This window comes from Macaca nemestrina, chromosome 4 (assembly GCF_043159975.1).
Source record: "Macaca nemestrina isolate mMacNem1 chromosome 4, mMacNem.hap1, whole genome shotgun sequence".
Classification (NCBI taxonomy): domain Eukaryota; kingdom Metazoa; phylum Chordata; class Mammalia; order Primates; family Cercopithecidae; genus Macaca; species Macaca nemestrina.
Genome location: NC_092128.1, coordinates 189,531,090 through 189,546,572, shown reverse-complemented (window position 1 = coordinate 189,546,572; position 15,483 = coordinate 189,531,090). Strand labels below are relative to the sequence as shown.

The following is a 15,483-nucleotide window of genomic DNA, read 5'->3' as shown; positions in this document are numbered from 1 at the left end:
TTGAAAGCCTGAAGCTATTGAACAAATCTATAGTCGCGGTTTGGCTTTCCAACTGGCAAGACTAGAGTATTACAAGCAGACTCACAGGGCCTTAACAACCAGAATTGCAAAAACTTGGCTATTAATGGTCCAATCCCTCTTTGTGCCTCGAGCTTTAAAGGGTATTGTCTCTTCCAGGAGTACAGGACACCAGGCTTAAGTTGGATGCAAACCAGGCAACTGTTTAATGCTTTGCCTGGAACCTCAGTGTCCCATACTATAGGATTTACTTGGGGGGTTACTTCAATAGGTAAGCTAGATAAGTCACCTGTTAACTTTCCTCCCTTATCACAGAAAAGGAGAAGGAGCAATCTTTCATCTGCTTTGTTATTTCCGAAAGGTACCACTGTTTGCAGCTGATCAACAAATCCCTTCCCAATAAAGGGGTGGAACAGTCAGGCATTATAAGAAAGGCAACTGAGAAAACCGAAGTCCCTGATGGGCAGCTTACAGGATAGGTAAAGTGGCATCGGTGAGCTTGTCCATCTAACCCCATGACCATACACTTTTGGGGTGACAGAAGCTCATTATAATGGTCAAAACAGAGTAAGCAGCTCCTGTATCCAGAAGGAAGTTAATATTCTTACCTTCACTTCAAGGGTTACCTGAGGCTCCTCTGAAGATGTGGCTAGTTGTCCAACAGGAGGTGTGTAAGAACGTCTTGGGCCCCACCACTCTTGGGCTTGCTTGGCTATTTTGGCCATCATTGGTTTGGGTGCCAATGGCTCCCTTCGGAATGCTGGGCATTCCCTTTTCCAATGGCCAGTTTTCTTACAGTATACACACTGATGAATATCCAAGGCATGGTAACTCAGATGCCCAGCTCTGGGCTTTCCACCTTTTTGCTTCACTAGTTCAGGTCAGGAGCCAAAAGGGTAACCTCATGTTGGAGGTGAGCTTAAGGCTGCAGCCAAGAGCTACACCTTGTAGGAGGTTCTTTTTGCTCTTTCTGCTTCCCCTGTTCTGTCCCTGTTATTAAAAACAAAAAATGCCATATTCAAAAGCTGATTTATAGGTGTCTGGGGACCCATAGCTGTGCTTTGTAGTTTCTTACAGTTATCAGGGGCAGACTGGGTTATAAAATGTACTCCCCAAAGGGTCTGTCCTTCCCTTGAGTCAGGACATGTTAATATATTTCCTAGTAGCCCCAACTAAACACTGTTGGAACAAAGCTGGATTCTTATCTTTACCCTGAGGAACTTCCTTAACCTTTTCATAGTTAACAGGCTTTGTCATACACTTCTTCATCCCTTCCAACAAACAAGTGACCATATGATCTCTCCTCCCTAAGTCCTCACTCATCAGCATGGATCCTAGCTGTCCCCAGGATGCATTGTTTCTCTTTCACTGTACAACACAGAGACAACAGAACATGCAGATCCTTCCAAGTTAAACTATAAGTCAGAGTTAATTTCTCAAACTTGTCTATGAGTTTTCCTGGATCTTCAGAGAAATGACCAAACTTCTTTTTACATAGAGTCAAATCAGACATAGAAAAGGGGATATGTACTCTTTTTTGTTTTGTTTGTTTGTTTGTTTGTTTTTTGGTTTTCTGTTTTCTTTGTTTTGTTTTGTTTTGTTTTGCTTTGTTTTGAGACAGAGTCTCCCTCTGTCGCCCAGGCTGGAGTGCAATGGCGCAATCTTGGCTCACTGCAAGCTCCACCTCCCAGGTTTATACCATTCTCCTGCCTCAGCCTGCCCAGCAGCTGGGACTACAGGCACATGCCGCCATGCCCAGCTAATTTTTTGTATTTTTAGTATAGACGGGGTTTCACCATGCTAGCCAGGATGGTCTCAATCTCCTGACCTTGTGATCCACCTGCCCCGGCCTCCCAAAGTGCTGGGATTACAGGTGCGAGCCTCTGCACCCAGTCGGGGATATGTACTTTCACAGTGCCTTCTTCCCCATTTGCCACCTCTCTAAGTGGACAAAGATTTCCCTTTGGAGGTTAATAAGAGGCTCCACTATGAGTAGTCCTCACAAGGCTAGGTTCCTCAGGGAGTGGTGGGTATAGAGTGGGACTAGGCGGGTAAGGAGGTGGGGACAAAGAGGTCTCAATAGAACTTCCAGGTCAACTAGAGGGAGAAAGGGTCAACACACCTGAACCTTCAGAGATGACAGAAGGAGGTTCTGCTCCATTCAGAAATGCTTACTGAACTCTGGGGGCTTGTATCAAGGGATCACTAATATCTAGTATGTCTAGTTCATTTTCTTCATTTCCTCTCATTAAACATGCACATGCCTGTTGCAGGGTTTTATCCCGACTGAACAGCCAAAATATTCGAACATATGGTATTTTATCTCATTTTCGTCTCTCTTACAAAACAAACCAAATGGAAGTATAGTATTAAAGGCCATAGTTCCAGTGGGAGGCCATTTCTCTTATTTTTCCAGCTAATACTGAGGCCAAAAAGTATTACATAGAAATATCAGTGTTCTCTTCTTAAGCCCATTTAGCTTAAACAGTTCCAGTGTTCAAGAATACATCCTAGCAGTGAGTCCTTTGGGATCAATGTCATGGTTCCTGAGAAGGAGGCAGGTGACGTTGATAGAAAAGTTCCAAACCTACGAGATTGTATTGTTACTGGCCGAGTTCCACTAAAAAGGATAAGAGAGGTTTTTAAGGCCAGCTGCATTAATGAGGGGATCCCTGCTGAAAATCAAATTCTCTTATTCACACTATCCAAATAACATAAATGAGCTGAGCCATGAATCTTAGATTAACCACAACATGGATCTGACAAAATAAATGTTGAATAAGGCAAAGGAAATGAAGAGAACTTAGATGGGGATGACCAGAGCAAGCAGCCTCTGGCCAGTAGTGCCAGCGTGGGCTGGACAAGCAAAGACAATTTGCCCGGATCCAGGAAAGGAAAGAAGTTTTTTAGTGTGCAAATGGAACAAAACAGCAAGGAGAAAAGTCCCCTGATTTCCAACAAAACACAGCCGCACCTATCTAATCATATTGCTCATAGCTGTTAAATACCAGATCTCAATCAGCAATTTTAGGGGTGAAGCCTAAGCAGCTAGAGTCTTAAAATAACCCAAAGAAAACCAAATCCTGCAGTGCCTTTTTTCCCCCAGTGTTTCACAAGCAGACAGGCAGAAATCAGGAGGTACACAGGAGAAGAGAAAGGTTAAAATCCCTAAGACCAGTTAAATGAAAACTTCTGAAAATGACGGTGAAACAGAGATACCAACCAAGAAATTGATTCATGCAGCAAAGAGGGAAAGGCAGATCCATACTAAGAGCATAACAGTTAACATCCTGTGATACCAAACCCTCTCTTAGCGGAGAGGGACTTTACTCCAACCCCCTAAATCTGAGGAAGGACTCTAACCTCCTACATTGGGCCTCAAATGCCGGTTCAGTCAAGCGTACTTACCTTTTTTAAAGAGGGGCCTTTAACCCTCTCTGTCTTAGGAGAGACTCTAACTCCCCTAATTGAGCCTCTAACCCAATCCCATCCTCTACCCAAGTAAAGGCGCCCCACTTACCCAAAGTTGGCCAATTGATGTTGCAAGCAGATGACTTTCCTTTGGGTGGAGGGTCTCTTCGGTAGAATCCCCATGGGGTTTGCCAGGAAAGAGTTCCCAATCCAGACCCCAAGAGAGGGTTCTTGAATCTCGCACAAGAAAGAATTCAGTGAGAGTTCACAGTGCAAAACGAAAGCAAATTTATTAAGAAAGTGGAGTGGTGAAAGAAAAGCTACTGTATAGAAAGAGTAGGGCATTCCTGAAAGTAAGAGGAGGAACATGCTCACCCTAGGTACAATATTTCTTTACATATAGGATAACAAAATGTGGGGATGTGCTCTACCATTAATACAAGGGTTTGTGATAAAGGATTGATTTTTTAATTACTATATTTTGCAAGAATCAATACTATTATCTTTAAAGCAAAATTAGGAACGTCCTTGATCTCAAGATATTGGGATATTGGGACATTCCTGAGTCTGGGTCTGTTTAGTAAACATTATGAATCTGTTCCTTTAACCATAAACATGTAGAGGCTAGGAATGCCTAACCTCCTGGAAATGCAGCCCAGCAAGTCCAAGCCTCATTTTTCCTCACCCTCACTCATGATAGAGTCACTCTGGTTCGAATGCCTCTGACATCCAGAATGGGAAACTTCATTCTCTGGGTTCACTGATTCTCTTCCTCCTGTACTGCAGGCTCGGCTGCTCACTGCTTGCAAAGCCAACGACAAGGACCAAGTGCAGTGAAAGGAAAGTGACTTTATTTTCCAAAGCTAGCAGTGGAGAAGCAACTGGTGTATGCCTCTAGAAACCACTTCAAAAGTTTGGGCTGAGGGAAGCGATTTTAAAAAGGGAACCTTGATATGGGAGGCATGCAGGAGTTGTGCAGGATTCAATGGATGTGTGTCTTGCCCCAGTGCCTGTCTTGAGTTGTGGTCCACCTGGAGCTTCAGGCTGATGCCATCTTGACAGTGACTGGGCGGTAGTTTATTCATCTTGAGAGAGTCTGTAAGAAGGAGAGAATTCAACAGCTGGGTGTTTATGCTTGTTTCTTTTTAAATTAGCCTCTGGTACTTCTTAACAAACATATAGTTAGATAAGTGTGCATGGTGTGAGTTTAACAAGCATTCAGTTAGATAAATGTGCACAAGGCAAGGGAGTGTAAGGTGGGAAAGAGAAGGGAGTGGAGTTTTAAAGTGCATTTCACGGCCATATTTTAAGACTAAGGAAAAGGCTTCTGTAATTTGCTTCAAGGTTACACCTTGAAACTGGGGGAACAAAAGGAGAAAAGGAGAAAGAAGAAAAATATTTTTAATGTATTTTGAAGCTCTATTACTCAGTTACACTAATATGCCAAATTCTTAGGCCTCTACCAAAATGGCTACAAGTCTTGAGGCCCTGAATACTAACTGCAAAGAATTCAAGACTCCATTTGCCCAGAATTCAAACTCTTAATCTAGAATCTTCCATCAACCATATTCAGCAGAAGTTGCTGTCTTCCATTGCATGCTGCAGAAATGAAATGTGAATGAAAATAAAAACCTGAGATCCCAATTCACTCTGCCAAAGGAAAAATTAAGCTGAAAGCTGAGTCATGCAAGAAGCTGCATTTCCTTTTGTTCCTGAGTAGATAGTTATAGATAAAAAGTTAAGTATCTCCACAAGTAGCTACTCTAAGTTCACCTTATCTTACTGAGTGGGAGATGAATATATATTGACTATTCCCCCTACTTGCTCCCTTTCTCTTGCAACATGTGGATTCAGTAATATGACCATACCCTCCCTCTTTCCCCTCCAGCCTGCTTTTCCCCTTTAAATACTGACACCCTCAAAATCATCTTTGAAGAGACTTGTCTCCTAGGTGCATGTCCTTAACCTTGGCACAATAAACTTCTAAATTGATTGAGACCTGTCTCATAAACTCTTTGGTTTACACTAAAAATGTGCCTCCTCAGAAATGGCATTCCTTCAACCTACCCTCCTCACTTCTGCTGTAATTCTGTGCCATGTGGTCTTTTAAGAGGAAAGGAATCAAAGCTGTCACTCTGTAGACGCATCTCAGGGCAGGGCAGGCTAATAACAGCTCCCATGACACTTTCTGGGTGAGGCAGAGTGTCTGTCATTAACTTCCAGAAGACCAAGATTCCATGTTGAAGTCTTGTCAATCTACAACATACTTTGTAAACTATAATGTGCATACTAACAGAAAACGTTTCATTGTTGTTATTTATTTTTACATTGCCAGGATATCAGACCACACAATGTTATCTTCCAACTAGTGAACCAGCATGGCCCAGCCCCCATATAGATCTGTGGCATGTCTTTATAAAATGGATGGTCAAAATGGGAAATGTAGGGGATGATGAATGTCTTAGTCCATTTTCTGTTTCTTTTAACAGAATTCCTGAAACTCACTAATTTATAAAGAGAAAGACTTTATTTCTTACAGTTTATGGAGGCTGAGAAGTCCAAGGTCCAGGGGCCGCATCTGATGACAGCCTTCTTGCTGGTAGGGACTCTGTAGAGTTCCAGTGTGGCCACCAAGCCCCCCCACCATTATAACCTATCAGTTCACTAATCCATTAGTGGATTAATCCATTCATAAGGACAGAGCTCTCATGATCCAATCCCCTCCTAAAGGCCCCACCTCTCAATACTGCCACACTGGGGATTGTTTCAACATGAGCTTTGGAGGGGAAAAATATTCAAACTGTATAAACAAATGAGCCGAGAGAAGCTATCTGGACCATTCCCATTAGTGCCACATTATGAACAGTGATCAGAGATCCAGTAATGTGAAAATATGCCATAGGTAACAAACTTTCCTGCCTTTGGAGCCTGAAACCTTGCTGAGAAATATTTAGATCGTGGGAAAATCACAGAACTGTGTCAAATAACTTGGATTCTGAGCTTGATTCCACTCTGGTCTCAGAAAACCACCTTATAAATGTGCCTCACTTTCCTGCCATGCAAAACTGAGAGGGCTTTAGTGTACATTTTCTATGGCTCTTACAAGCTCTACTATTCTTTGGATTTACTAAGCAAGACGTTCATAAATCAATAGTTTTGTTAAATAGTGTTTATTTCATCAAGTGAAAAAATAATACATGCTCATTGTAGAAAATTTAGAAAATGAAAACACTGCAACAGTGAAATAGCTCTTATGCTACTAGTCAGAGAAAAAAATGTTGTCAGTATATTAATACATTTACTTCAAGTAAGTTTTGACACATTTAAATTTTATATTTGAAATTATACACTATGTTTCATATCCTACTTTTTCCACATGAGAAAAAATTGAAAGCAATTTTCATATCAAAATTATCCATAAATACCTTTATTGTTGTTTCATATGCTCCCATACAGATACATTATGGCCTTTCATTAAATATTGAAATTTAGGGTTGGGCTTTTAAAATTACTATGAAGATATTGTGATAAATGGAAATTTTATATGTAAATAGCTGGCTGCTATTCCAGTTTCCTTAGAATCTCAGGAGTGGAACTTTTAGGTCAAAGGATTTAAGCATTTCAAAATTCTTTGATACTATTGTCAAATTGTTCTCCAGAGAGCCTACACCAAATTATTCTCTGGCCAGGCTTAATGCAATACAGGTTTAGCACAGAATCATCCTAGCATCAGATAGACAGAGTGGTGAAGAGGCAGGTTGTCAAGAAGCAGATCTAGGTGGAGGTATGAAGATTGAATTGTTAAATTAAAGAAGTATCTTAAACCCATGAGGACAAGACAAAGTTGTAAGTAAGGTTGGGACAACAGTTTAGCCATTTACAGGGAGTTGGGGGAGGAAAGTTAAATCCCTACCTCATACCTTTTACCACAAAAATGTATCCAGATATGATACTCTTTTTGTTAAACTCTTCTGGAACAGTTCCACTACTGGTAATGTTGAAGTTGCTCTTTTTGCATCAACCCTCTCATAAGTAATAGCCATAATAACTATAGCTGAAATGGCTGGCCAAAATATTGTTTTAAAACGAGGCACTGGAGAGTCAATGCTTGAAAGAAAGGAATGGCCCTTGTTGAGTTTCCTGCTTTTTACTGCTTTTTGTCTGAGAAGAACTCTACTTGGTGCTGGGCAGTTAAAAACTGAAATGTTGACTCATCATCTTAATGTCTCAAGAACCAGAGAACATAGATTATGGTAACTGCAGCAGCTACAAATGAAGGAGCAAAGCTAGAAATGAATGATCCAGAAAAGAGGAGCCTTTATATTTTATGAATTAACTCAATCTAAATTTCTGCTGACCCCTGAATCATGCAAGCATTGAGATAGACTTACAGCAACCAACTTAAGATCAAAAGAACTGAACAGAGATTTCTACTGTTGCCAACCACAAGGGAAACATAGTTTGCATTTGCATTTTAAGTCATCCAGTTAAACAAAACAAAACAAAAGAATCAATACTCTTTGGAAGGATAGAATAGAATCCAAAATCTACAGTGTGTCATCATGATATCCAGGATATAATCCAAAATTACTTGACATATGAGGAAACAGGAAAGAAAATCTCAAAAGAAAATGCAACCAATAGAGACCAATCCTAAGATGACCCAAGTATTGGATAAGAATTTTTTTTTTTTTTTTTTTTTTTTTTTGAAAGAGAGTCTCACTTTGTCACCCAGGCTGGAGTGGAGTGGCTCGATCTCGGCTCACTGCAACCTCCACCTCCTGGGTTCACGCCATTCTCCTGCCTCAGCCTCCCAAGTAGCTGGGACTACAGGCACCTGCCACCACACCCGGCTAATTTTTTGTATTTTTAGTACAGACAGGGTTTCACTGTGTTAGCCAGGAGGGTCTTGATCTCCTGACCTCGTGATCCACCCGCCTCAGCCTCCCAAAGTGCTGGGATTACAGGCGTGAGCCACCACACCCAGCTGGGTAAGAATTTGATAGCAACTATTATAATTATGCTCATGGACATAAAGGAAAATGTACTTATGATGAATGAAAAGATAAGAAATCTCAGCAGAAAAAAATAGAAACAGAATATTTGGAACAATATCTACAAATAAATAATTCACTGGGTGTACATAACAGATTGAAGATGGCAGGAGAGTTTGTGAACTTGAAGATAGAGCAATAGAATTATCCAGTCTGAAGAACAAAGATTTTAAGAGATTGAAAAAAGAAATAAACAGCTTCAGGGATCTGCGGGACAATAATAAAAGGTCTAATATATGGGCAAATAGAGTCCCAGAAGAGCAGAGATCAAACGGAGCTGAGAAAAGAAAGATTTGAAGAAATAATGGCTGGAAACTTTCCCAATTTAGTGAACGTTGTAACTTTATGGATCAGAACAATCATCAAATTCCAAACAAGATAAATACAAAGAAAACTATACAAAGGCATATCTAGTCAGACCGTCAAATACCAAAAATAAAGAGAAAAGCTTTGAAAGCAATCAGAGAGAAAAGTACATTATACATAGGGAACACTGATTACAATTATTATAGCATTCTCGTCAGAAACAATGGAGATCAGAAGACATTAGAACAATATATTTAAAGTGCCTAAAAATGGTCAACTCTGAATTTTGTAATGAATGACAGTATCATTTGAATTTTAAAAGCTAATAATTTGTTGCCAAAAATAGACAAGAAATGCTAACAGAAATTTGTCAAGACGAAGGGAAAGAATACCTGGTGAAACATTGAAACTTGAGACAGGAATGGAGAGTTTGGGAAATGGTAAACAGGTGGATAAACATAAAAGATTATTTTCCCCTTTATTTAAAGTACAAATGACTGCTTAAAGCAAAAAAAAAAAAAAAAAAATAGCATATTGCAGGATTTATAACATGTGGATGTGGTAAATCTGCCAACTCTAACATAAAGAACAGGCATTAGGGGTGTGTGTACTATACAGTTTCAAGGTGCATATGTTTTATGTAAAGTGTCACAGTATTAATTCTAAGTAGACAATGAAAAGTCAATAGTGAAAAGTGATTCCTAGAACAGCCATAAAAATATAATGCAAAAGGTGTAGCCAAAAAGTAGGTAAGTTGAGATGAGTTTCTTTAAAAAAAAAAAAAAAATCCTCTCTCTAGGCAGGACTTTTTCTGCAGAACAGAGGAATAAAAAGCAGAGGTGACAAACAGAAAGCAAACAGTAAAATAGAAGCCCCAAATTCAACCATATCAATAATTACATCTACAGGTTAATAGACAAAAGACTTCTGCTATTGTTTGGACGTGGTTTGTCCCTGCCAAAATTCATGTTGAAATTTGATTCCCAATGTGGTGGTGCTGAGAGATGAGGCCTAATAGGAGGTGTTTGGGCCGGGGTGGAGCTCTCATGAATAGATTCATTCTCTCTCTAGAATGAGTTCTCATTCTGGCAGGACTGAATTCATTACTACAGAGCAGGTTGTTCTTCCTTGTGTTTGGTCTTTGTGCACATGCACACTTGCCTTTTCTGCTTTTCACTGTGAATTGAAGCAGCACAAGACCCTCACTAGGTAGGCTGCCCGATTTTGGACTTTCCAGCCTCCAGAATTGTGAGCCAAATAAACTTTTCTTACCCAGTCTCAGGTATTTTATTATATCAACACGAAACAGACTAAGACAACTCCAATTAAAGGACACAGATTGTCAGAATGGATTAAAAATCAGGACCTAACCGTATGCCTTCTAAACAAGACACATTTTTAAATAATGACACTAAAAGATTGAAAGTAGTTAGATGTAAAGAAGCATAAGATGTAAGCAGTGAGCACAAGAACACCAGAGTAGCTATATCAACATGAGACAAAGCAAATTTAAAGACAAAGGGTATAACAAAAGGGGTGAAGTGGGCTTCAGCCTCCTGAAAGGTTCATCCAGTGATAGAGTGTCCTGTGTCCATATCATTCTGGTCAGCTTCTGCCAGACATTACATTTTAATTCAGCCAGTTTTCCTTTATGAAACTTCAAACAAAATGTGCAACTCCAAGCAGTGACAGATCACTGAAGGAAGGTTCCAACCTTGCTGGTCATGTTACAGTCACAGTGTTAGTGACTCTCAGGCTAGCCTGATAATAGCCATTCCCATGAGTCTGTTGGAAGGGAGGGAGCGATGAAGGGAGAAATCATTCTTCCCAGTGATAAATGGTTCATATATCATTTTTGTGTAATGATTTATTTTCAAAGTAAACTTGAAGTTTAGGGAATTCCTACCTGGAATTTTGGAATACTCATCCCACACATAAGCAGTTTTCTCTGAGACTATTTCATAATACAAGATAGAGAATAGTTATGAAGAATACTGTACTCCAAAAAATGCAAGAGAAAAGCAAGTGAACTTGCCATTGTGGCTTTTCTTTCTTCTTTAGCTGGAAAAGACAGAAAAGATGGTGTCCTGCCCCTTTCTCATTCACATACCAGCTCCTGGATGTGGGCTTGTGTTTCCTTAACCACAGGAACTTGGAGGGGGAGGAGCACCTGCGCAAACGGGCCCTGCGGCTGCCGTTCACCTTCACTACGGGGGAGGCCGTCCTGTATGAGAGCAGCCTCCCAAGCGCCCTGACTGCCCTCCCAGCCAGGAAGAGGACCAGGGCTAGGAAGGGTCTTCCAGCTGGCCAGGACTCTTCGTGCCCCGGATCTCTCCTTGGAGCCATGATGCAGCAAGATGAATCCGTGTACTTGTCCTGCATTGCTCCCACCCTCCAGGGCTCACCCTTGGAGAGGCAGGGGTCTGATAACAGATGTGAGGACAAGGAAGAGAAAGAGAAGGAGGAAGGCAGCTCCCTGCTGGCCCTCATCGAGAGCCTGCTGGAGAAGGACAAGGAAGAACAGCCTGACCTTTGCTCCACCCTCCAGCACCTGGCTGTCACCAATCTCAACCAGTGTCTGTGGGAAGAGAAGCTTCAAGGAGCTGACTCGGGCCCTGCAGGACCTCAGAACTGCCACCTGCCACCACCCAGCCAAGGAAGAAGACTCCACAGGGAGAAGGAGACCCAGTTTTATGACACTGGGAACGTGGGCTTGCCCCCACCAGCCAGCATGACTTCTCCACAGACCCTGAATCCACCATCTTCTCAGGGCTCAGCCCAGCTAGCCACAGAAGTAACTCCACCTCCAAACGTGGGCTTGGTGCCCAGCTACCCTCAAGCACATCCCCAGGATTGTCTCATCACTGGTCCTTCTATCCCTGGCCCCACACTCCAGAACCCCCTCCAGGGCCCCCCACAGTGGTGGCCTCGGCACAGCCAGGCAGTGCCTTCGAACTTTGAGATGTGTCAGAAGCCAACATTTGACCTCAGCCCACTGCCTCAGGCCTCCAGCCCAAGCCGGCCTGCTCAGGGTTTTCAGCCAAGCCACACACCTTTTCTCTCTTTAGGAGAAAATGTTCCTGGACACCTGGCTCCGCCAGGCCCTGGTGTTCTGAATTTTTGCAAGGAATCTGTGCCCTGGACCTCCACACACACTGGTCAGGGCCAAGGGTCCTTGATCCCCTCAGACCCCACTTTATGTGTCAACCCATGTGGTACCCACCGTTTGCGCAGCATTTGGGATTCCCCCATCCAGGGCCACCCAGTTGCAGTCCCCATGGAGGTGGTGGCAGAGCAGAAAGCAGGGCAGGCCCAGCCTGACCCCTTCAGCTGCCCATGGATGGTTGACCCCTGCCTTCCATGGACACGGCCACCCAGTCCCAGCTTGTACAGAGGTCAGCCCCCATCTGTGCAGGGGGCACCTGGGACACCAGAGGAAAAATCTGGAGAGGGGGAGCATCCACCCCACTCTCTGGGGCCAAACCAGCTTTCCAGGAGTCCAGCCTGTCCTTCCCAAGTACTTCCGCCGGGATCCTCAGCCATGCAGGGCTCTTCCACTGCAGACCCCAGCCCAGCCACCAAGCGGCAGCAGTGGGTGCAGGGGGTGCTGCAGAGCCCGGAGCACTGTGGGCAGGTAAGAGAAGGGGCGCCACGTGTCCATCACCAGGCTGGCCACCTGAGAGATGCCATTCCCCAGGCTCCTCAGCAGAACCCCTTCCCCTCTCCTGACTCTGCCAACAGCTCCCCACATTCAGGTGGCAGCCACTACAGCAGCCCAGCAGAGCTTATGAGACAAGTCAAAGACAGACCACAGGTGCCACCTAGCCTGGCCCAGCCTATCTGCCCCCCTGACCTGGCCTGGCCTCCCACGTCCATGCAGGGCAGCTATGACATTAGGCTCCGGGTGGGTGTTGGTACACAGGGTCTCAGAAAACCGGGACTGGCAGGGAAGGGCACCCCACCACACAGGTCAAGTACAGAGCTGCTGGCAAACGTGGACATGTCAGGGCCTTAGCCCAGAGAGACAGTACAAGGAGGGGCAATGGAACTGGCCCAGCCTTGGCTTGGGTTGCTGTGGGGTCCAGAGTGGGGACACAGAGAGATTTTGCAAAGGTAGCAGGTTACTGCCATGTGGATCATGTGAAGCCAGTAGTGGTGGCAACCACAGCCCCCTGGAGGGCCCCATTTGGTGTCTCCTGGGCCATTGCTGAGCAGCCTGGATGCTCCCCACAATGTAGCCTAGCTTTGGACCCCCAGAACTTGAATTAGTCATAGAGATTTGAATGTGGTCCTCTTGCAACTCCCTGCATGCACCACTTCCAACACCCCATGCAGAGACCGGCACTTCTCCTTTGCCTGGTGCTGCTGGGAACTGAGGCCCTCTGTAGGCATGAAGTCTTCAGGTGACTAACCTTCCCCCAGAAATGCAGCTTTGGATGGAAATCACATGAGAGTGCTGCTGCTTCCCTCAGCTCCTGTCGTGGTTTCTGGGTGATGCCCTCAGGACTGAGCAGGGATGTATAGCTGATTCCCTGAACCCTAAGTGGCCCCAAATAGCCACATCTTGGGTCCTCCCCCAACTTTGCTGGGTTTTCTGTCCCTTCTCATTGGACACTGCAACCCCTCACTTCTGCTTTCGGGGATCTCAGGCTGCCCATCTCTAGGGTCCCTGCTCACTTCTCTTCCCAGTGTTTTGTTTTCATCTGTTGTAGGTTAGAAAATCTGAAGACCAGATTTGATAAACTTTCCTGAAACCAAAATAAACATTCCTAATCAAAGCCTGAATAAGCAAGTATCAATTTTAGACTCCTCGAACTAACCCTCTTCTCTTTTCAGCAAATCTGTTCTTACTCAGTTTCCTGTTTTCCTAACAGCGGTGTTCCCAAAACGAAGGCCGCAAGATGGCACTGGGGGTTCCAGGCCCAACAGCAAAGACATTTTTCTCCCAGGTCTGACGTAAGATGATGTTGTGCTTTGCACGTCTACACGAGAGATTTGGGGCCTTAACTACTGACATTTTCCCTGAGATTAAAGTTTCTTAAACTCTCAGATTGCTGGGTGAATATTTAACTTATTTCTATGGGTATAATTACACATATTTGAAAGCTTAATCTCTGGATTCCAAAGATATACTTTTCGACTTCATTTAATTCAATGCATTTTATACTAAAGGAAATGCATACAGAATTCTCTTTGCTTAAAAAGTTATTTATGAACCCACAAAAATGTTCAAAGGAAAGGGACGCGAGGAGCATGCACCAGCAGACGTGCCCAGACATTCACCTGGAAGGGGCCCCACAACCGTGGTGTCTGGTGACCATGTTTCCAAGCTGAGGGCTGAGTGGGCCTCGAATGAGCATCGAATGAGTGGGGGACCACACGGCCTCCTTTCTGCCAGGTAGAGGCCACTGGATGCCCAGTTCTCAGATCACCGTAGGGCACTGACCTGACGGCCGCAGACAGAGAAGGCAAGAGTGAGCCTTTGGCCTAGACACCTGAAAGGGGCTCATAATTCACTATCTGGACACAGGACAAGGGGCTGGTCTGCGGAGTCTGGGTGGTCTGCGGAGTCTGTGTGCAGGAAGGCGGTGTCTGAAGGGGTTGCAGGGATAGGGTTGATTGGAATATTTAGGCCACAGGAAGACGGTGTCCAGTCTGAAGGGGGTGCGGGGATGGGGTTGATTGGAACATTTAGGCCACAGGACACCTTGAAATGCAGGGTGTGTGGGGCCTCAGTCCCACTGCAGAGCAAAAGAAGAGAGCCTGGCGAGGCTCAGATAGCCACTGCTTCTCCTTCCATAAAGGGTTCAGAACCACAAAGGCACTTCCATTTACTCCTGTGACTTAGAACCACAGAATTCATTGTTTAGGAGCTAAAATGAGCCCTGAATATCACCAGTAAGACCTCCTTAGTTAGCATGGGTCCACAGGCATGACCTGATGGCCAGGGACCATTTGTCCTGCTCACGACTGTCACCCAAAAGCAGACACACAGTAGGTGCTTCATGAATATTTGTTCTGTATGTGAACAAATGAATGAGGGAATGAATGGATGAGTGGACAAAGAAACCACAGAACTAAAGACCAGGAGGTCAAGGGACTCACCCAGTGCAGAGCCCAGGTGGGGACCCCTCTTGTCCACTGCTCGTTAGAGACTGTTGAGCTGCACACAGCAGGGGAAAGAAGAGGGAAGCCATTTTTGCCCATTTTTCAACAGAATTGTGGATTCCTGGGTGTTGATGATGTTGTTTTATGACAGGAAGTCTGTTATCTTGGACTCTTAAGCCAAAAAACACTGAGACATCAAACAAACAAAGCCCAGCATCTTGACACAGAGGGGTGCAAATAAACACCGAAACAATGACCAGAACTCAGTCATGCTTTAACCTTCTCCCTCAAATGAAAAAAATGTCCCATTGTGAGGTAAGGTTAGATTTCTAATCTCACGTAGAACCTGAATGTGGGCAGCATTGTGCCCTAACAGGCAGAGGTCTAACTGGAGTGCTGTTTATGCTTTCCTCTGCCCTGCTCTTGTAATACCTAACCTTGTTTTTTACTAACTTTGTTTGTAGACTCTCCCTTTCTCCCTTAATCACCTAGCCTTGTTTCCACATGAATAAGCTCTCCCTTAGCTGAGAAAGCTGGACGGAGGAACTCCATTTGGCTCTGTCATTTGCAAGGCTTCAAGGACTCC

General features: G+C 44.0%; 1 protein-coding gene across 7 annotated transcripts in view; it reads left to right on the top strand.

Moving 5' to 3' along the window:
• Nucleotides 1–13,832, top strand: part of LOC105472464 (aryl hydrocarbon receptor-like) — a 68,809-nt gene extending 54,977 nt beyond the window's left edge. Inside the window, exons 2-4 of one of the 7 annotated variants that reach the window (XM_071095905.1) lie at nucleotides 10,938–12,423; nucleotides 13,502–13,577; nucleotides 13,664–13,800. In XM_071095905.1, the coding sequence (XP_070952006.1) occupies nucleotides 10,938–12,423; nucleotides 13,502–13,528 (1,513 nt within the window). In that variant the 3' untranslated portion in view covers nucleotides 13,529–13,577; nucleotides 13,664–13,800. The other 6 variants (XM_071095904.1, XM_071095902.1, XM_071095903.1 and 3 more) reach the window with 6 other exon arrangements.
• The last annotated feature ends 1,651 nt before the right edge of the window (nucleotides 13,833–15,483 follow it).